Below are 22786 nucleotides of genomic sequence, written 5' to 3'. Positions count from 1 at the left end.
TTGTTCACCCTGTGCTTTTAGATATCCTGTGTAACCAAACGCTCAAGAGCTACCTCAAGAAGAGGCTAACTTTAATACAGTTTATTTGTAGAGACACCTTTGCCCATCTTTAAGGTATCAGGATGAAAGCTCATGAAATTAGCATAACTGAGAAGCCTGAAGTGATTAACCATTTTGGAATCTGCAGCATTCAACCTTTTTCCTCTGCCCACACTGTAATTTACATCTAGGCTCTTTTCTTTTGGATGAACAAGATTTGTGTCTTATTTTTTTCCTGCTTTTTGCTCTCCTAGCACAGCTTTCAGATCACTTTTGCATACAAACGCTATCACTAATGCCATAGAATATCGTTGGTGTAAGCTAAACCCCAGCCAAAAGAATTAGTTCTCCAAGACTTCAAGGAAAAGCTTAAATAGCAGCTCCCAGAAAAATCCAAGGATTACTTGGTGACAGTGATTTTTTGGCTGCTTTCCAGTGAACTAGTCCCTGGGTACATTCCAGTGGAGGTGCAGACTCTTGGCACACTACAGAAACCTCAGAACACCAACACATCACCTCTCCCTGGCTGCCTTTTGTAACCCTCCCTAAGCATCCTGAGATACCAGGGCTGCAGGTCACAAGCCCAAAACAGTTCTCAAGCTAAGTCAGAGTTAAAGGAAGAGAAGAAAAAGAAAAACCCCAAACCTAAATGCTGTAACACTGGTAGTAGACCACTTGTCTCTTTATTCCTACAGATCAATACAACAAAGGTTTTTTTATTGACAAGGAATTTCTAACATCTGCTCCTCTTTGGTCTTTGTTTTTTTTTTCTGGGTAGGAAGAGTCATAAACAAACCAAAATGGGTGCACTGTGTCATATCTGGGAAGAGGTTCATGATGCAGAACACCGCGTGCAGATCTAACCAGAACCATTTCAACATGTGAAATTGCAACCGGCGTTCCCAGCACCTCCTCCTTTCTCTCTGTGGGTGCCTTGGCAGCACTGTGAGCTCGAGGGATTGACAATGTGAGAGGGAAGGTATTTCCAAACGGTGACTCAAATCATGTCAGGATTTTTAGGCAGTGCCAGCTCTGCAGCTCCAGTCACCTTTGCAAACAAAGTGAATGTGACAGGCAAATTAAGGTCCAGATCAGTAAAATGACATGCAACAAACCCCTGATGCCTCTGCCTCATCACTCAGTCCAGCAGAGTTGGGACTGAGGGCTAAGCTGCTCCACGCTGCACCAGTGCTGAGCAGGAGCTAAGCCCACTCCCTCCTCCTGAGCAGCTCTGAAGGAGCGTTATTTCCCCGGAGGGGACCCGCTGCGGAGCCTGGACCTACGTGATCATTTCTGGCTGAATAACCTTTAAACCCAGCACTCCGCTTCTCTCTGCTACACACAGGACCCTCCGAGCTGACACACTTGTGCAAGGACAGCACTTCAAATAGCTTCTCTAACCATTTTTCTTGCTATTCAAGAGGTGTTTGTGCTCCTGGTAACAACCTGACAGGTATTTTATTTATTTTATAGTGTCTCCTGTGTGTTGAGGACCTTCCTCCTGAAGCATGCCACAGCCACCACCCAGCTGGCTGGGCACAGTTCCCATCCAAGCCCAGCACAGAGACAAACCAAAATACTGATCAGGAGAAAATAGAGAGTGACAGTCTCGCTGCACACACACTGGGCCTTCACACACTTGTCTGTTCAGCCTCTCACAGGGAAATAATGAAAATAAAACAGAATCACAGAATGTTCTGAGTTGGAAGGGACACACAGGGATCATCGAGTCCAACTCTTAAGTGAATCCATATGGGGATGAACCCATGGTCTGGCGTTATTAGTACCAACTCTAACAAGATGTGGTGAAACACCCTCTGTCCCAGCCCAGAGACAGCGAAAGGCCCACAGGTGACATCTTGCCTAGACCTGCACCAGCACCTACCTGCTGGGGAGGAGAGGGCTCTGAGGCAGGGGACGTCCCAAACAGCCGCGCAATAATGCCACGCTTGGGCGGGGGGGCTGCGGCCGGGGGTTGCCGGCGCGGGCACGTGGGGCTGTGGGGCCTCGGGCACAGGCATCGGTGAAAAGATGGTGGGGGTCAGGAGAGATGGTGGAGCTTGTGGCAAGTGCCGGCGTGGTGGTGCCAGGACTAGAGCTGCCCGTACGACATGGAGCTTGGAGGTACGATGGGCGACTGGGAGCCAGAGGAGGGCTCTGCCCGTTCGTTGTAGTGGTGACGTGGTCCTTGACTTCGGGCTTCCATCATTCAAGAAACCTGTAGGGAAGACAAATTACAAATATAAGGAATCAAGAATCATATAATCACAGACTGGTTTGTGTTGGGAGATACCTTAAAAGCTTATCTTGTTCCACCTCTCTGCCATGGGCCGGAACACCTTCCACTAGCCCAGGTTGCTCCAGGCCCTGTCCAACCTGGCCTTGGACACTTCCAGGGATGGGGCAGCCACAGCTTCTCTGGACAACCTGTGCCAGGGCCTCACCACCCTCACAGGAAAGAATTCTTTCCCAATATCCCATCTAGCCCTGCCCTCTGGCAGTTTAAAACCATTACCCCTTGTCCTGCCACTATTTGCCCATATAAAAAGTCCCTCTCCCTCTTTTTATAAGCCCTTTTTATTTGTCTGTGTGCTGAGCTGGGAGGGTAGGGGTCTGCTTCCAGCTGGGCTGGGAGGGTATGGATCTGCTTCCAGTGACGCTGTGACTCCCCAGGCCACATGAGTTAAACTCACCCAACCTGCATTGAGGTGTGGAGAATCCCAACCTGCTCTGCACTGCAAGATGAAACTTATATTTTCAACACTACTGGGAACTCCCTGGATAGACAGACTATAATAACATGCCAGGGTTTCGAATGCAACCTTAAGTCAGTTGTTGGACATATGTCTCTAAGGGAGTATGTGCTATAGGAATGGCACAGTTTTAGATTCTGCAGAAGGGATCAGAGTTCAAGAAAACTCAACTGCTATAATAACCTCTTTATCAGTCAAGAACGGATTTGAGAGGAGAATCCTTGAACATCAAAAGAAAAGAGCTGTCCTGAGGGCTCAGCGAGGACTGAGTGCCATCACCCTTCTTTCAGTGTTCAGATGCACAGGCAGGCTCTCCCCCTGCACACACTCCCCCTCCGTGTGGGAGGTAGTGGAGCCAAGCAGCAGGAGTTCTGCAGCAGGCTGTGGTCCTGGCTGTGTTCCTGCCTGGAAGAGCATTAAAGCCTATACTGCTAGAGAATGAAAAGCTCTTTTCCCAAAAGGAGCCCAAGCCTAACCCAAGCCTCCCTCTGCATCCTACAGGGTCAGCAGCCTGTTCACAAGCTGTGAGCAGAGAAACACGGACAGAGACAGGCTCTTGCCATGAAATGGTCTCAAAATAAGATCTGCTACATGCTGCACAGCTGAGAGATACAGAGAGGACACCCAAAGTGAAGCATCCTGTATAAAATCCAGCACGTCACGGTCTTGCCTCTCATTTCATTAAGCCTAATGCATTCAAGCACAGAGGCTCTGGGTTCAGCTGGTTCTGCAAGACAGACACGATTGTGCTTCAGGCAATGACAATGTCAAAGTAAAGCTCCTCTCCCATACAGAGCATGACCTCGTCCTTCAGGGACCTGAGCCAGCCCGAACCCTCCCTGGACTGACTGCTGAGCAGAATGCAAACAGCAGGGGCTAAGAGACTCTAAACCTCCTTGCGATATAATTTCCTATTTTAAGGAGTAACTTGATATACTTTTAAGGAAGAAACTTGGTGACCAGCAGTGTCGGGAGCCCTGGGGAACAACATCCCTATGAAGCTGTTACTTGAATTGGAAAACCAGTGGTCCTTCCTAACTAAAGAACTGGCTAAAGTGGACATCAAGGGCAGCACTAAAAAGCAGAATTACTGATGAGAGAAATCCTTGGCAGAGTTCCTCAAGGACTGGCTTTGAGATATATTTCAGCATTTCAGTGGAGCAGCACAGAGACCAGAGAAATGCTCATGAGGTGCAACTTGGGAGGCAACATCAGCAGAGAGGAGAATAGAGACAAGATACAGATAGAACTGGATGATCCCAAGTAACAGAAATAGGAAGAAATTAGGCAGTACAAAGGAAGTCTTCATCCGCTCAAGGCTGAGGAAACAAGTGTTCTTGCTCCCAGTTCACCAGATGAGAATGGTTGGGAAAGACTCACCTCGCTCATTTCAGAAGACTGGACTAAGGACTGTAATCACAGTGGTGCAGGAGCCTGGCTCTCACACTCTGTCCACTGCCTGTCCCCTGAGATCACTGTCATACAATCACAGAACCATGGAATATCTTGAGCTGAAAGGGACCCACAAGGATCATCGAGTTCAATTCCTGGCTCTGCACAGGAGACCCCAACAATCCCACCATGTTGCCTGAGTGTTGTCCAAATGCCCCTTGATCTCTGGCAGCCTTGGGGCCATGACCAGTGCCCTGGGGAGCCTGTTCAGTGCTCCACCACCCTCTGGGGGAAGAACCTTTTCCTAATATCCAACCTAAACCTCCCCTGACATAGCTCCAGCTGTTCCCTTGGATCCTGTCACTGGTCACAGACAGCAGAGACTGGAGCTGCCCCTCCACTGCCCCTCGTGAGGAAGCTGCAGACTGCCAAGGCATCTGAATCAGTGCAGTGCTGTGGTGGCCTCACTGATGCTTCCACTAGGATCAAGGACAAGGCTTATATGTGCATTCCACCCAGTACACTGGCTAGACCAAAATGAGGTCTTGGCAGAACTAAGCTCAGAGCATGTGACACAGGATTCATTCCCCATCCTCCCTCTCTGTGGATGAGTAGCTGTGGTGAGCTGTGCGACAACACGTTCCACTGAAAATGATGCGTGGATTTGTCATGCACCAAAGAGAAAACATAAAGGAGTTTAACTCCTGCACTGAGCTCTGGGGAGACTGCATCAGATTTGTTTGGAAGGTGCACAATATATAACACATGCTGCAAGAACATAATAGTGTGTACTCAATACATCTGTGTCACTGTTCTGCAGGGCCGAGCCATCGCACATCGCTCCTTTCCTGAGGAGAGGGGACCAGACGTGGTTCAGCATCCCTCTGGGCAGGGTACACATGGCATCCGTGGGGAGGGAAAGGCCAACCAGGGGTCCCTGCAATTCAGCCCTCATCCAACAAAGCAAAGACTCTATATCCACAAACCATGTGACCTTGCCATGACCTGAAAAGCCGTCCAAGAGCTTTGCCTGCATGGGATGTGCAGCTCTTCAGCTCCATGCCACATGCGCTCAGTGCTGAATTCTACCATCCCTCCCCTCCCAGCTTTGATCCAGGGCTCCTGGCGAGCCAAAGGCAGGATGGCTGAATAGCTCTGCTTTGTGGTACTCACTCCTCCTCCTCCCAAGCCCTACTCAGGGTTAAAGACTCCTGCTTTCCAACTGTGAGGAGAGATTTATCTCAGCTGCTCTACATGCATCCCCGTTCCTGTTTATAGCAATAGCAATCCTGGATGGAAGCCTGCAAGCCTGGTCAACTGCTGCACCCACAGCCAAGGTACTGCTGCCAGCACCACTCGCTCTCCTGGCTGAGCTGGGCTCCCTGGCTGTCTGTGTGAGCACCTAAATCACCAACGCCGCATGAAGCCAGAACGAACAACCTCTGAGTCTCAGGTCGCTGGGTCCCACCGTTAAGGCAACTGGGTGACTCAGGTAGGATAAGATGATTGTACTCTGAAGACTTAGGAACAAGGAGATACAAAGAATATATAGAGTCACTTTAGGATACAGAATAGAAAGCTCAGAGTACTTAAAGCTGGACTCAACAAAGCATAGGACACTCTTACAATACCAGGGTATTTGAAGATTTACTGTACTTGGTTCTACTAAAGTGGCTGATTTTGGAAACAACCTGCTTTGTTCTGGGAAAGTAGCCAGCTCCAGAGGGAGGGAAGGCTGAGACTACCACCTGTTTCTCCTGTAGAAACACATGAATTTTAAGAGCTGGAGGGAAAAAACCCACTACATAACTGAAGTATAAAGAATGTCATCCTTCCCTCTAGCTCAGCCAGGTTGGAGAGTAACACACATGCAGGCTTGGTCTGCACCTGTGCTCCTACACCTTGCTCACCTATGGCATGTGAAGGACATAACAGGAGGACAGCAAGTTCTTTCAATAGGAGATACCAGTGGTTATTGGGGACATCAAAACACAGGCTCTTGCCCTAGCACAACGCCAAGGAAGCTGTGGCACGTGTGCTTCGTGTACACCTCCCTCATCTCCAACCAAACACGTGGCCCAAGCCTTGTGCCCTGTGACACTGGGGAAATCAGGGTGGTCTGACACTCGTTCTACATGGGCTGCACAAACAGCTCTGCTGAGCTTTTATATTCAGATCTTCTTCTGTGAGGGAGGTGGTGGAAAACCAGCACACATGAAACCCTGCCAGCAAGCTCGCAGTAATTTCTAGGGTGGAGGTGTCTGAGCGTCCTCCACACTTTGAAAATACTACATAATGCATGAATGCTTTCTCTGGCTTTATACATACTCCTCAGAGGCACAAGTGTGGCTGTTTTGGGAACACACTGGGCCAAACCTGTCATGCGTGTGTTTTTTCTCAGATTTATACAATCTGTCCACTTCCTTGTTCTATCCATCAGTCCTTTGCAAAGGGACCACTCAAAACCTTACTGCAGAACAAGCAGCGCTTGTGCCCACAACTGGATATAGTAGACCAGGTCCCAGTAAAGCACAAGGTAAACTCATGCCCGAGTACTCTTGTTCCGTTGGGATATAGAGACAGCAAACGTGCCACGCATGTCCAGGTGGGTCATCTGTCCTCACCCACACGGGCTCCTTGTTTGCCTTTCAGTCCCTCCATTTCAGACAAGTCCAAAACATCCTCAAACCCCTGAATAATTCACTGGAGGTTGGACCTGCTCGCAAGCAGACACTTCTATGCAATTTTAAAGACGAACACGCTCTGTGGGAACAAAAATTCATCAGAGCCTGAGGTTACTATTGCTCTGCTCCCAGGGCAAACACAAAAAGACTTGTTAGCCTCACAACTTCCTAAAATGAACACAATGCTTGTGTTCATTTCCTATTCGAGATGGGAGCAGCTTTTTGGCTCCTGGTTCTAATGTGCTGTGATCAATTTTTCAGATGTATTTCATGTGGCAAGAAAAGCTTTGGGTTATTTTATTAATTGTGAAAATGAAGATTAATTGGCTGTATGACATCAATTTAACTGGGTTAGTGATGGTTAGATTTCCATGTGCTTGTTTTGAGCTCATTAAAGGTACTGCACCTGATTCCCCCGATCAGCCCAGGCCACTGATTATGGAATCAATGGCCAAGCAGGGTTTAATCATGCTGTTGTCCTGTTTTCCACCTGACAAAATGGTGCAGCAGGGTAACCCTCTGCTTCATAACATACAGGACATGCACCATGTCCCCCACTTCTCTAGCAAGACTGATGATGACAGGTTTAGATGCCCTTAATTCTTAATGCAGCACCCCCCAAAAGTATGACCTAGTTAGAGTGCCATTCCAGTTCAGGCTGGCTCCTGACCTGCCTAATGGCCACAGGGATTCAGAACAAGAGCAGAGGATAAAGGTGGGGCATGGGGAAGAGAAAGCAGGAGTGGGTTTACTTTCCTCACTGGTAGCTGGTGTCATTCTGGACCAGCCAAGGATACCAGAGAACAGGTCCAGCAGCAGCTCCTCCTGCCACAGCGCTGGTGTTACTCAGCACCACAGTCTTCCCAAAATTATGAGCTGTGCTCAACGTGGATAAAACAACCAGGCAAATAAAACTCCAACCCCTCAATCAATGACTCTGTAGTGACTAAAGCTGTCGCTGCAGGGAGCATGTATCCCCAAAGCAGAGCCCTCAGCAGGGCAGCCCAAATGCCTTTCTGCAGCCTGGCATCCACAGGCTGCAGAGGAGACAGCCTCAAGTTGTGCCAGGGGAAGGTTTAGTTTGGATATCGGGGAAAATTTCTTCACCAAAAGGGCTGTCCAGCCCTGGCACCATTCTGTGAGGGGACAGGCACACTGAGCATAACTAAGTTCTCCTTGTGACAGAAGATAAGCTGGGTACAGTTAAAAATGCAGAAATTGAGCAAATTAAGTACAAATTCTGAACAACATAAGGAAAGTAATTGCTCCTTCTTTAATAAGAATTTAAGAACTCAAAAAAGGCTGAAATGTGTTTTTAGCAGCATTGAAAATGTAAAATCTGAGAAAGCACAGAGCCTGAGGTGTGGCAGGCAGAGAGGAGCCTAAGCACAGGGAAGGAGCTGGAAGCATCTGACCGTGTCTCCCACAAGCAGTGGCTGCCCGGGATGGCTTACGTAAGGTGGATGAGGCAGCGCTGTGTGCCACCTCGTGTTGTCTCTGGGATCCACATTTTGGAGAAGTGATGTTTTTGTCCTCAGGTTCCCTGCTGCAGCAGGAGGAAGGGCTCTTGTTCTCTTTTTGTTCTCACAGAGCCAAGTTTAGAATCAGTCATTGTGACAGAGCAGCTACCAGACGTGCACAGGGTGAATGAATAACCGAGATGTCCTAGCGCTGTCACCTCGCCTTGCTCCATGGCCTGATTTTATGGCAGGAGAGCAGGAATGGCCTCTGAGGAAGTGCTGCAGCATTCACACCATGGCCTGTGGCCCCAAATGCCTCCCCTTGCTGTGCAACCTCCCCTTGCTGTGCAATTTGGGTGACCCACAGCAGAACTCCCAGTGCTGTCCAAACTGAGGCAACAAGCACAAGGGTCTTGTGACAAGAGGTTGTAGCCAGGTGGGGGCCAGTTTCCTCTACCAAGTAATAAGCACTAAAAAGGAACATGCAAAAGAGGCCTCAAATTGCACCGGGGGAGGTTTAGGTTAGACGTTTGGGAAAATTTCTTCACAAAAAGGGTGACTAGGCATTGGAACAGGCTGCCCAGGGCAGTGGTGGAATCACTGTCCATGGAAATGTTCAAAAAAACACGTGGATGTGGAATTTGGGGACATGGTTTAGTAGTGGTCTTGGCAGTGCTGAGTTAACACAGTTGGACTTCATGATCTTAGAGGGCTTTTCCAACCCTAATGATTCTATGATCTGCCAAGGGTCACCAAGCCAAACCACATCAACACACGTGCTGCGTGCAACAGGGTGAGTGGCAGCAGGTGCTCACTCAGACATCCACTCAAGTACCATATTAAACATTATAATCCCAAAATTATGGGCATCTGACAAGCACGGATGCAAGGATCTTCCCAAACCCTCACTGCTTTTAATATTTTAGCAACTCCTCTTTTGTCAGGCACCATGGCTGTGGTATTTCTGAGGCCAGGTTAAGCTAATTCTGCAGCCTGACAGTGCCATCAGCTCCCCAGCAGCTGGGCAGTGTGGTCACACTGGATGGGATGATCCAGTCTAATACCCACTGCTGGAATCAGGAGGTCTAGCCACCACCTTGCCAGTACCATACTGCTGCTGCTGCTGCCTTTAAGATCTGGTGTTTGACAGATGCTTCTCAGAGCCAGCCCAGTGCAGACTAACCCAGAGGTAGATATGGCATAAGATAGTTTTCATAGAGTTACAGAATCCCAGGCTGGTTTGGGCTGGAAGGTACCTTAAAGTTTATCTCATTGCAAACTCTGCCATGGGCAGGGACACCTTCCACTACACCATGTTGCTCCAAGCCCTGTCAAACCTGGTTTTCTCCTGGATTGGTGAGCTGAAGTGACACACGTGGAGGTCCAGCAAATTCTAAAACTGATGGAAGGGTGAGAGGTGACGAAGCAGGAAGATCTTATGCTGTGAGTTTGAAATAGCTCTGCCAACTCTTAATTCTTTTAAGTATCTTCCCATTACTGAAGCAGTACAAACAAACGTATGGAAAACTATCTGACAGCACAGCCCACACAGCCCAGGTCCTTGGAGCAGGGACATCAAGAGAAATGCTGAAGGCATGAGGAGACTAACTGGTCCCTGAGGAATGAGGTGAACACTCTGGAAACAGCACTGTTTCGTGCCCATTGGGGTCTTTCAATGCTCTCAAAGGAAAACACACTGAACAAGGTTACAGAACTCGAAACTTGGGCTGAAAAATGCTTGTCAAAATGGCTGTGCATGAATATTTCATAATCATTGACTCCAACTCCCAAATAAAGCTACTGTAAATAATCCTTTTTCAATACATTCTGAGGCTGACTTTTCTGGCTTGCACATTGCAATAAAGGCCTTGTGATGGGAATTCATGGAACATGGATTCCTGTTCACTGTGCAGATGTACTGGCTTTGTGGGACTAAATTTGACAAACACTGTTCCAAGCAGCAAGCACACAGCCAGGGCACAGAACAAACACAGGGAAGAGGAACCAGCCACTTTTTCAAACTAGAAATGCACCCAGGAGTTTAGAAGTGCTCAGTGGAACAAAAGACAGCAGTGTTGTTGCTATTACGTTCTGCCTATCACAAAACACACAATACACAGGAATACAACAGCCAGAAGGAGAGGAACCAGTTTGTGTACTGAGCCACTGAGAGCTGGAAAATATCCCCTTTCAGCAATTCATCTACAATCCCTTCAGCATGTGCTGGCTCCAGGTGTGCTGCTTGGCCTCACCTCCCCTGCCCTCCCCTGACCACACGCCTGTAAGAACCAGAGCCTTTCACAGGGATCCCCAAGTGCATGCTTTATTTCAGGTGATGCCACTTAAAAGTGACATTTTATCCAAAGAATCCCTAGATGTCACACACTAGACCCTTCAACCTGGCCACATGTCACAGCTGGGGCTGCCCAACATTCACGTGACACCCAAACAGTTAGAAAAGACAGCTCAGTGACATACAGTTCGTAGTTTTGGTCTTCAGTCTCTTGCTGCACTGACAGCTCCTCCAGAGTTGCATCAATATCCAGCTGATTTGTTTCCAGCTGCCGCAGCAACGTCTCCCTCTGAGGAAAGGAAAACAAGCCAGGTCTGAGCAGGGAAGGCTCATTGTAACATATCTCTGAGCAGTGAGATCCTGTGTCACCACTCTACCACAGCAACGTGTTGAACAGGAGCACTGGCCCTGCTTAGAGTGTCAACTGAAATACAGAACACAGAGGAAGCAGAAGCAAAAGTAGATAATCCAGAAAGTTTATGTATAAGAAGTGCCTTGTTCTGTGAGCTGTTCTCAGCCATAAATCAATACTGTGTGATTCAGACACTGCATCACTAGTTACATTTGGATAAAAGATTCAACTCCTGTGGAGATCAGTTGTGCAACCTATTCGCTTGGGTCTTTGATTTTCCCTGTGCTAAAACAGCCCCTCTGTGAGCAGGACTCAGCTGATGCAAAACCTCCCAGTAATTTTCTTTTTGCTGTCATGGTAGACGAGTGAGCACAACTGTCAACCAAGCGACACTTCTGAAGTCCCTGCCCCTCTGCCTCCTGTTGCTGCCCCACAGATGGGGGACAGACATCCCAGTCCATTTCAAATGGGCAGTAAAGTGAGTCGGCTTCACTAATGTAGCCCAGGGCAGCCCCATTCAGTCCTTCACTTCCCACACTTCCAACAGAGTCCAAGCAAAAATCTCAGCTGAGGGGAAGTGCTGGCTTAACAGACTCCCTCCTCCTGACAGCCCGGATAGCAGCAAGGAGAGACCAATAACCACAGGCATTAGGCTGAGCCAGCTCCAAGGGCTCTGCCACAGCCCTGAGCACAGGGCTGACACAGCATCCATTCCTTCAGAAACATCATTCCGGATCCCCTGGACAACACTAGAGCTGTATGTGATACAAATCCTGCCCCAGAGCCCCGTCCCCTCTGCTCAGGCACAGCTGGCTGGCACACAGCTGGGCACTGGCACCCTGCTTGCCTCCTGGGGGGGCTCTGAGCACGGGCATGCTGACCAGCTCACACCCCGAATTCTGGAGTCAAAAGCCACAATGTTCAGTGTCTGAAAGTATCAGTCCTCCCTCTCCCACTGCCTAGGCACTGTGTGGCCCAGGAGCAGGGACAGCTCGTGCTGAGCTCGGCCGGTGACTCACGGCACTGCACTGTCCCCGTCACAGCAGGTCCGTGGTGCCAGGGGTGCAGCCAAGGCAGGAGGAGATGGAAGAGAAACCACACGCTTCCTCCGCATTGCCAAGGTTTTTGCTTTTATAACTGCCTTATCCTCCAAGAACATTTAAGGTTTCCACTCTGACAAATATTTTTGAAGGCATCAATAACCATGGTGAATTTTTAATTCCCTGTTTGACAACACTTAAGCTCACTGCAGGAAGATCCCACCAGACTAAAAGGCCAAAAGGAAATCTACTACATAATTCCCAGAATAAAATCCCTCTGTGAAGATAAACATTTGCATGAAGCGATGGTGTTCAGTGCCTATGTGCACATGCTGCTGGCATTATGGTTTCACAGACACGACAACTTTGAAGCCATCAAGACACTGTACAGATTTTAAGAGCAAACAACTCATCTGGCTCATTCAAACCACACCACGCTGCTGTGACCCAGGGTACAGTCAGGGCACAGCCCGAGCCCTCCATGGAGCGGGCCAGTTTATATCAAATTCTATCATGACTGATATCAGCAGACAAGGTTCAAGTAATTTTTATTTTGTATTATAAGACCAGGTGATTCATCACAGGTGATAACCCTTAAACACACTGAAATTTACTGGAAGGCACAGCCTTTCTTGAAATTTAAGAGCTTCTGTGATCATTTAAACTAATTTACTGCTTCATGTTTACCTTTGCCATTGTGTTAAGAGCTTGGAGCAATTCCTGTTTTCTTTGCTAGGTTATTTTTATTCATCAAATTCAAAAGCTCTCTTCAGACGGAAACTTGACTTCAATTAACATGTATGCAAAGAATTATGAAATCATTAGTTAATGTCAATTCCCTTTATCATGATTTACAGACAAGAAAGATTCAGAAAAATATGCTATACCTATTTAAATGTGCTACACTAATCAGAAGTACTAATAAAGATTTTAGAATTCAAATTCTAGATTTTACAACTCAAGATTCAAGAAAATCAAGATTTCAGAAGTAGTAGATGTCATCCTCCTACGTTACTCAGGCAGTATGAGCAAAAATGAGACAAAAAAAGGCAAGTCTGCTGCTTCTTTGTCCCCAGTTTCCTAAGATGGGTGAAATAAATGCTGAGCAAATTAGCTGAGCAAACAGAGACAGAAGGGCTACTGCTCTCCAGGGCTTACCTTAGGCTCTTTGATAATGACTTTTATTTAACAAGTGGTTTGCCTTGCCTCACACTTTGGCATTGAGACACACATCAGAGTTTTATTTATTTCAATTTTCACAGATCACAGTAAATCAAGAATATAGATTTAATTAAGAGCAAGTTTCAACTAATTTTGTAAAAATTCATCACTATTAGCAGACTTCCAAATACGTCAAAAAATGAATCCTATTTTACCATGCTGTATTAAAATATTAAAGAAACAGCTTATTTTAGCAATAACCCAAAAGAAGGGAATAAATCATATGCTACAGACCAATGCTTTGGCTGAAAGCCACATTCAAGGGCTTCCTGGGAAAAGGCAATTTCAGCTGTCTGCAGAATCCTGTCTCCTTCCAGTGCAGCATCCGGAGGCCTGGGTGACCTGATCCCATTTGTGGGCCACCAGCAATACCTACAGCTAAACTGCATCCTTAGGTTTGCCAACCCTGCCCCTGGAAAGGAACTGATAAATAATTGAAGAGCCCAGGCTGCCAGAGGAAACATGCTCAGTGCTGGGGGTATGGATTTCAGCCCTGCTTTCTCTGTGAAAGACGCATGACTGTAAGCTGAGCACAGGAATGTGCCACTGACACCAACCCTAAGGGACAGCCTGGGTCCTCGGATACAGCTGGACAACTGCCCCTGGAGAGCTGCAGGCAATGTGCTGAGGGACACAGAAACCCTCAGGGCTGAGTAAAATGCTGTGTGCATTTTACACCTGGCAGCATCCCTCTGCCTTTACCCTGCTCCAAAGTACTTGGGAAAAGACTCCCTTCTGGAGACTGGTACTGGCAAGAATCTCTGAAGGGATAAGCAGAACCTTTAGGAATTAAATCTAACTGCGATGTTCCTACAAATTCAGCATCATACTGCACCAGATGTTAATCAGGCCCAGGGATGGTCCCTGTGCCTGAGGCAAGATTCCCAATGAGTCTCCAGGAGCAGCAAAGTGCTCCGAGCCAGCTACTGTGGAGCAGCAGGAGGCACTGCCCATAAACCTGTGGCACAAATGCAAGGGGCACTGGAAAATCCAATACAGCCCAACTCGGCTGAAGTTTGATATAGAGTAAAGCCCCAGTGCCTAGGGGGAAGCAACTAAAAGCCTCCGAATGTGCAGAGTCACCTCCCTCGGCACAGAAGGCAAGGCCGGGGACCTCCTGCACACTGCAGGGAAATGGAACAAGCTATTTCCACGGGGATCCTGTGCTGGGATTTTTATCAGAATGAACACCAAAACACCTGCCTGCAATCCCCGTATGAGCACAGAACTGCAGGAATTAGTTTAGACATTGCTGTTTTAAAGGCACAGCCAGGTAGCTCTCCTGGAATGACAGGCACAGGACAACCTCCTCAGGTCCCACCTTCTGTGCTGAGGTGCAAAGAACAGAGCACACATATTTAAAAGTATGGTTTACATGTGCCCATCCAAAACTCCCCTTGCACATTTTGGGAACTAAATTCTAAGGAGAAGTCTTCCCAGGCTTGTTTCTGCAGTATTGAATTATTTAATTACATGAAAGCCACAGGATGTGGGAGTCTAATTACGTAGCATTTGCACCTTCTGGGCTACCTCCACTGTCACCCTGAGCTCACTGAGCAGGAGAACAAATGTGAGCTGCTCACCCCATTCCCTTACCTTTCCTAAGCAACCACCACTGGAATCTCCAAACAATAAGATTTGTTTTTTCTTTACCCTAAAGACCAAGATTTGTTCAAAAAGTTATCTGGTTTTGGTAACCTTATCAAAGTGTCCTAATTGCTTTCAGTCTCAGATTAATAGATCATGTTTACTTGTACACAGTACATTTAGATGGAAGGTCCCCTAAGACTCACACCCTGAAGCTGCTTCCAAGCAAACCCAATACTACAAACGCTTCAGAATTTCTTGCTTATTACTTTGGCCAGGGAAAATCCTGGCATACACAGACTGTCAACAGTATCACCATGAGCAGCTTCCAAAACAACTCCAGCAGGAAGGCTGTGCTGATGGTTTTGTCTCTTATCAACATCTATTAGAGAAAAAAAGGACAGATCTACAAAACCAACAAAAGTAACCTGGGAATTAGTTCTGTGTGATTTCCACCAGACACCCCTTTACCAGTGGAGCTGAGGTTATAAACCCAAACATTTCACCAGCACCATGCTGGCAGATTTCAATCTTCTCCTCTGAGCAGCAAGTTGGATTTATAGCTCAGGTTTCTACAACAGCCCCCTAAAAAAATTATTGTTTGACTTGTTTTACTGGGATTTAATACATCCAGTTCTCCTATTCTAGTTCTTTCTGCTCTGCAGCCTGAGGACATGGTAACATCTACTAACATATTCCAGCTCCTTCTGAACTAGCATTCCAGTGGGGATTATTTGTATAGAAATACACACGGACACTTCGATTACTGGTGAAAGATAATCAACTGCCTATTTTTTTTTCATCCAACAGAAGACAATGACACAACATCATATGTGTCCTTAGAAAGCATAAACTATTGATCCCAAAGGATCCCAGTAGGATCATCCCAAAAGTGCCTCTTCTAAAGGTCTGCAGCTGAGAATCCCATCCTTCTCTGCCCATCTGGCCTTTGCCTTTCCCTTCAGCCCTCCCAAGAATCCTCAATTATGAAGAAAATATGAGATTAGATCCATGTGCACAGGATCCAAGCAGATCTATTACCGTTAGGGCAAATATTTTCAGCAAACAGAGGTTCCTGAACTGTTCAGTTCATGACCAAATCTCAGCTCGTCCGAGTTTTAACTGAACAGAATTGAAATCCAAAGTTTAATAAATGTGTCTGTGCAACATTTTTGACTTGGTAATTGCACCATTGGATGCCATTTTCATGTCAGTGTTACTCATTCCCTTGGAGCCTTTCTCCAGAAGTCAGTATTGGGAACTCAGTAGAGAAATCCTCTCGCAACCACAGACATGTCACAGGCACCAATGTTCTAACATAATATTGCTATACCAACCCTAATAAAAACAAAAATCTACTCGGGATCCTTTAACACCAAAAGAAACCCCAAATACCAAATTTTTGCGATAGAGACAGAGCAAATACAATTTGTCCCACCCACCCAGCACACCAGGGCAATATCCCTGTCTTACCTGCAGCTGCAAGAAGGGGATGTTGAAGAATTTGTGCAGGTACTTGAGGCCAAAGCTGTTCTTCATGGAAGACTCAGCATAGCGGAAATAGGAGGAGCCAGGAGGCCTGTCCCAAGCAGAGAGAAGAACACTGTACCCAGGACAGACTGCACACACAGGGGCACTGGCTGAATTACACACCACGAGCAACCCCACAGACCATCCCCCCACCCCCAAATGTAGGCCAGTGGATCATTCTGCCTGGGACTCTTATTTTGTGCACAGCCAAAATTCACGCTTTGATCTCCTGAAGGGTGGCAGAAAGCGGCTGTTGGTGTGTCACAGTGTCATGTGCCTCCTAGGCTAAGAAATACTCTGTCAGGACACTGGGATGTTGGTTTCCTAAACTGGGGATTTACAGCTATACAAGTTTCTCATTTCTCAGTGACGGTTTTGGTTTAAAACCCCAAACAGACTGACAAAAATCACATATAGAGATGAATCTGTAAAGAAATGATTACATTATGGACAAAGTCTTAAAATGGACACCATTTCTGTGTGACTGACACAGGCATAAGCAAGTAAGAGATGAGGAAAGTGAAAAAATTACCTTAAAGACATGAAATGACATAAAAAGGTACAATCTACTGAATCTTGACCAACAAATAGTATTTTATACTACATAACAGAGCACTTCAGACCTCTGCATAAGCAAAATTCTTGTCTGGCTGGTGACGGAGGTGTATGGACTTGGCTGTGCCCTGTAAATGCTGTGTGGGGAAGCTCAGAGGCAGAGCAAGAAGACAGCTGCACTGGCTGGCTCTCTTGTAGCTGAATTACTTAGAGCAGAGAATGGTTGTGCCGCAAGGAGAGGATTCTTTCACACAAGGACTATCCAGAAAAAAGATGACTTCTTGGGAACAGCAATTCTGAAAGGCACTTGCTGCCAGGCCCTCCCCGCTTTCCAGGAACACAGCAAACAACCTGCCCAGAGCAGGCTCCTGGATCAGAGCCCATCGTGTCAGCAGATGCTGCTGTGAGACACTGGGAGCCCAAAGCCAGGCCCTGGGGCAGAGGGTGCATGTGACATGGATGTGAAACACGGTTATCTATGGGTGATGTCAGATAGCAGTCAAGCCCTGCTGCCCTGCCAGGTGGCACAGCTCACCTGTTCAGGTTGTCGATGAGGTCCCGCACGTCACCGGGCAGGATGACCCGGTGCTCCCCCATGTCCCGGTAATTCCCAAGCACACACACTGGAACATGGGTCGGTACTTTAGGAAGCTCCCTCAGAATATAGTTAAATGTCCTTCATCAGAGAAGAGAGAGAGAGAAAGGCAGATGAGTGGGAACATCCTTCTTTGAGCAGCTTCATGCACAAATCGTAGAGAAAAAAAACCCCAAAGAATGTTTTTTCCAAAATTCTTCCAAGTCTGTGGATTCTTTGTCCCCTCAGAGAAATACATTAAGGCTCAATATGTTTGGATCATTCTTTATCCCAAAACGACTTGATAAGTTCAATAATCCACTTCCACCAGCAACCTCACATCGCCTACAGCAATGTTTCCCTCAGTCCTGCAAAACTGTGTGGGGTCAGTAGAAGAAAAGTCTTCCCTTCTTTCAAACTTCCCCAGACTCTCTGACCAACACCAACCCGTACAACATTAGCTTAAATATAAAGCAGGACCTCGTAACCCCTCCTCTTCCCACTCTGGTTCCATATTTGCCTCACCCTCCTCAGCAGATGTGCAAAATGAACAGTCATTATTTCTGTACATTAATGCAGCCCAGGGCCTCTAAATAATCATACTAATACCAGTCTTCCTGGGAATTCCTCAGTAGCCTATGCACCCTTTCCCCTGTGTTCTGGGGAGCAGGGATTTGTAACATGCACTTTGCACCTGTGATAGTGCTAATTATCAAGCCTCAGCCAGCAGTGTACCAGCAACTGCAGCCACAACCTACTGGGACACTGCTTGTTTGGAACAAGCCCAGGAGAGGGGTTTATTAAAACCCATGTCACAAGACAAAGCTTTTATTTTAAGGGATACAAGCTTGCTTCAACTCATTAGGCTGGTTATCAGCTCTCAAATCCAACTGGGAATCTGGAAATCTAGGAGTAATTTGTTTTGCTAAATAAGGGAGAATCATGAGGTACCACTGAAGGTCTCTTACCACTGCTTGGTGATGTCAAACATCATCACTACACCATTGCAGTTCTTATAGACATCAGGAACTCTGCATCCCGAGCCATTTCTGACTCTGCCTGAGGAAATAAAGGCAAAGAAGCAGTAAATAACCTTGATTTAACGTTAGGCTGTCCAGAACGCAACAGATACAGTGCTGAATAGGCAAACTTCCTAAAGGGCAACCACTGTACGGAGTCTCTGTGGATGTCACACCATCATTATTGAAAGTAAGATACGTGGTGGTTCCCAGCTTCCACTTCCACAGGAGCAGCACATGAAGCACCTGACAGTGTCTGACAGCACTGCTAAACCCCCCTGCCCTTTCCCCTGAGCTCTCAAATCCTGTGTTGGCAAGAAAACTCCGTAAAAGCTACAGGGTGGAGGACAGAGGGCACAACTCCCATTCATCTCTTGCTGATCCAAATATTGACTGTACTCCGAAACCTTCCGGTGTCCAAAGCCAGAGGCAGTTTCCTCACGGAGACTGACAGAATTTTTTAGCACCTGATTGTCTTCTCATCAGTTGGACTCTGCAATGCCGCAAAGTCCAACAGTACGGACAGGAAGGTCCCCATTGAGTCTCCGTAGCTCCTGCTGCAATTTGGTGCCTCTGGAACAATTCTCACTCATTTTCCAGGAGTGGAAAACGCACCATGTTTGCAAAGGAAGAAGCAGCTGCGCTATTTGTTCTCATAACGGTTTTTTCCACAGGAGAATATTTTAAGGAAAATTGTCCTCATCTGACCACACAGCCTGAGCAGCACTGGCACCAGTGAAAGGTTAACAGCCCAGCTCTGAGGTACAGCCAGGGCAGGGCATTGAGTGACTTCTTGAGGCCCCACAGGAAGGCCCTGACAAAAGGACTTCCTGCCACTGCCCTAAGGTAGAGAAGTACAAAGCTGCTGAGCAAACACCTCAGCAGTGCAGTCATTTCCAAAAGACAGAATGGAAACCAGCAGGGAAGTTGTGGTGAGGGTAGGAGAAGGGCTGAAATGCACAGACCAAAGAGTGCAGAGCATCAGGGGTCCCACTGCCCCTCACCCATCTGCCAGGCCAGTCTTAGAGCAGAAACAAATACAGAACTTGCTCTCCATGGACAAGAAGTGGATGAAAGGCCTCCCCCTGAGAGGCAAACCTCCGCATCCCAGGTGACTCACCTCCTGAGGGTCATTCTCCAGTTTCAAACCATCTCCTCGTTTTTTGCATTTTCCTTAAAAAGAATTGTACAAAAAAAAAAATAAAGCATTACACTGGGCAGAGAACTGCAGGATGGGTCTGGGCAGGACCACAGCAGTTTGAACATAACCTTAAAGCAGATCCTACTTCTACTGTAAGCCTGGGGGACGAGAAGGGGTAGGATAGGCATGCCTTGTTGAGGAATCCAAGCTCCCCATGTCAAGAATCTCAGCTAGTCTATTCAAAGATACAGTAAGGATATCTGGGGTAGCTTAAACCACGCTCTTCACAGCATAAAGCCCCAATGACTGAGTAACACAGGGTTGGTGCACTCCTGGCCACAAAGGGAAGCTGCTTTGTTGCAGTTTTTGTTGTATTAGTGTTGAAGAAGCAAAAGCTCATGGGGCTACTCTGACTGATGGCACAACTGCATGTGTAGCCTTCCTGAGAGACGCTGTGATACTGCTGTGCTGTCACTGACCTGAAGCAAGAGGTCAGGTCATAAATGTGACCTCAGAGCCCATCAGGTGCTTTGGGCTGACCTCATGACTAAGGAAAAAAGGGGTGGCATGTGACTATGAGAATTTAACAGCCAAAAGACAGACAGAACTTATGGAAGGGGAAATCCAAGTGAAAGCAAATAAACTGTGGGAACGGGGCTCTAATCATGTTTCCATATCTTACAGCCCGGAGTCATAGTAGACAGGTGTATCTGCACCTACGACCACCAGAGTGGCCATCAGCTGACATGATTTTCTGGTGTAGACACCCGGCTCTAAGGATAGCCAGGAGTCTCAACATCTTCTGTCATCTACTGCCAAGAAGGTTTAGTGTGGACTCACCATGAAAAAATCTGTCCTCTTGCTTAAACTCTGTGTTCGGAGTCTCCAGAGTTTTATCAATGATAAGCACTGCACAATGAAGAACCCTGCAACACCTGGAGCGATATTCTACAGATACCAAGTATCTCCCAGATGTTACTGACAGCAGTTGAGAGCTGCATTTCTGAATTAACTTTGTTCTGTATTTTCTTAGTCTAAATAAAGACAAGCTAACTAAATTATACTGGCACAGACCTGGGATTCCTTCTCATGATTTCTAGAAATTCACTGTGTTGCTGACAACAGAAGGTGTTGGCAGCTCGGATGCACCTGCAAAAACCCTCCCAGCGACTCTGTAAAAGACTCTGCAACACTGAGGACCAAAATAGCTTCCACCAACTCTTCCACTCTGCTGAATCACATTGAGTGAAGACTTGTGGAATTCAGGGTTCTGCCAGATGCTGCATGTGAAACAAAGTATTTGTTCTTCCTGCACCCAGCTCAAGGATAAATAGTTAGAAAATACAGTTATTTAGGAAAGTTTTAATGCTGCAGGTTACAGCAGGATATTCTGGTGGGTGCTTCTGCGCATCACTGCAAAATGTTGCACCACTCATGACATCTTACTGCTTGCATCTGAAAGCAGTAGAAATATTAATCCTGATCCTTCCTCATTTGGGCATTGTGTTTCCCTGAGGGATCCAAGTATGGGTTCTGATTTCTCCCGGTGCAGCTGAAGGTGGGGATTGTCTAGGCCATGCATGCCTTTTCCCACTTCAGTTCATTTCAAGTCAGTGGCATTTGTGTGGCTTCTCTAAATATCAAAGCATTGCTATTTCTGCAGTCACTGCTAAATGATGCTTTGTGTGACCTAAATTTCTAAGTCAAGAGAAGCTCAAGCAACCACAAATACTATCCATCATTCCTCCCATGCTGACCAATCAAGGTGTCTGCCTAACCCAGGCACACTTACACTCAACGCTTTGAGATGGAATATATGACCTGCACACCTCTCCCTGCTCATGGTTTTCTGTGTGGATCCAGAGAAATGAGTAATCTTCTCGTACACAGCACATCAGTGCTGCAAAGGAGGTCACCTCAAAGGAGTCACAGAGCTGAAAAGCGCATGTGTGTAGAGATTCATGCACAGGATCTATTTTTGGAACCAAAACTGCGGGATGAGCCAGATAAGAGGCAAAATGTACGCAGTGAAAAGATGTAATTCAGCCTGTAAAGGCAAGTGCATGGTGAGAGTTGTACGTTTGAGGTTGCACTGATGGGTAATGTAGGAGCCTCAATCAGAAAACAAGGCTCTTTGTGCTGTGATGGCTCAGGTTCTCTCCCTGAAATGATGGCTGCTCCTTATTCACAAGCATAAGAGCAACACTGACACCAAATACCCGTGGTAGCAGAGCTCCAAAATCTACCGAACAGTTCTTACTGGGCACCAGAAGGCTCGGGTTGTGATCAGCACCCGAGTCTCTGCATCTCTGTGTATCATCAGTTTTGGTGCAGGATAGCAAGGATTCGGTATAGCTTGCCAAAAAATGCTGTCCACAGTGCAAGGGAGCTGCTTCCCTTCACCAGTCAAAAATACACATCTGGAATATTTGCATCCCCTGTGTTATCTAACTTGGGATGTCTGAAAATAACAAAAATATGAGTTATGATCTTTCCTTCTTGCAGCACACCTCTGGGAGGGAGAGGGGTGAAAGGGCAGCAAGAAGGAAAGGAATCTCCAATACAAGGGAAACAGTTCATGCTATTTTCTGGGCAATAGAAAAAACTATGATCTGATCCCTTCAGGCGCGTATGGGAAAAGATGTGGGAACCAAACTGGCAGAAATTACAAGACAGGAATTCAAAACTGTTCCTGAATCACCTGCATTCAAGCAGCTTCTCCGCATTCAGGATCCGTTACAGCTTATGACCTGCAGTAGTTACACAACTTGCTGCAAAGCCAGAAAGATGAGTCAGTAGTGTGACTTTTGCTGAGAGAGATCTTTCCTGTGTTCTATCAGTTCCAAAGGCAGCAAAGGAGATGATATTTACTACACATGCTGCACAAAATTCAATACAATCCATAGCTGGGGGCAAGCTCAACTTGGTAAGATTTAACAAATAGCATCCTTCCAGACATGAGCCCAGCTCCCTGAGCAGGCCCACAGAGAATGCAGTAGGGACTCCAGTGAGTCTGAACATCTTAAAAAAGAATCCCAAAGAGCCAAGAACAAGCAAAGAGGAGCAGCACAGTCTGGCAGCTGCCATTCCCCTCTGCTTCACCACACTAACCAACCTCATAGCTTTTAAGTTTCCACAACAAACCT

General features: G+C 46.9%; 1 protein-coding gene across 1 annotated transcript in view; it reads right to left on the bottom strand.

Annotated features, from left to right (window-relative positions):
* Window positions 1-22786, bottom strand: part of RABL6 (RAB, member RAS oncogene family like 6) — a 55395-nt gene that overhangs the window by 17190 nt on the left and 15419 nt on the right. Inside the window, 10 exon segments of the mRNA XM_032708336.1 lie at window positions 1909-2015; window positions 2017-2079; window positions 2081-2145; window positions 2147-2257; window positions 10803-10910; window positions 16295-16400; window positions 17442-17582; window positions 18449-18506; window positions 18509-18539; window positions 19620-19672. Of these exon segments, the coding sequence (XP_032564227.1) occupies window positions 1909-2015; window positions 2017-2079; window positions 2081-2145; window positions 2147-2257; window positions 10803-10910; window positions 16295-16400; window positions 17442-17582; window positions 18449-18506; window positions 18509-18539; window positions 19620-19672 (843 nt within the window).

The sequence above is a fragment of the Chiroxiphia lanceolata genome, chromosome 21 (assembly GCF_009829145.1).
Source record: "Chiroxiphia lanceolata isolate bChiLan1 chromosome 21, bChiLan1.pri, whole genome shotgun sequence".
Classification (NCBI taxonomy): Eukaryota; Metazoa; Chordata; class Aves; order Passeriformes; family Pipridae; genus Chiroxiphia; species Chiroxiphia lanceolata.
Note: the sequence above shows the minus strand (reverse complement) of the source record. Positions and strands in the feature narration are given on the sequence as shown.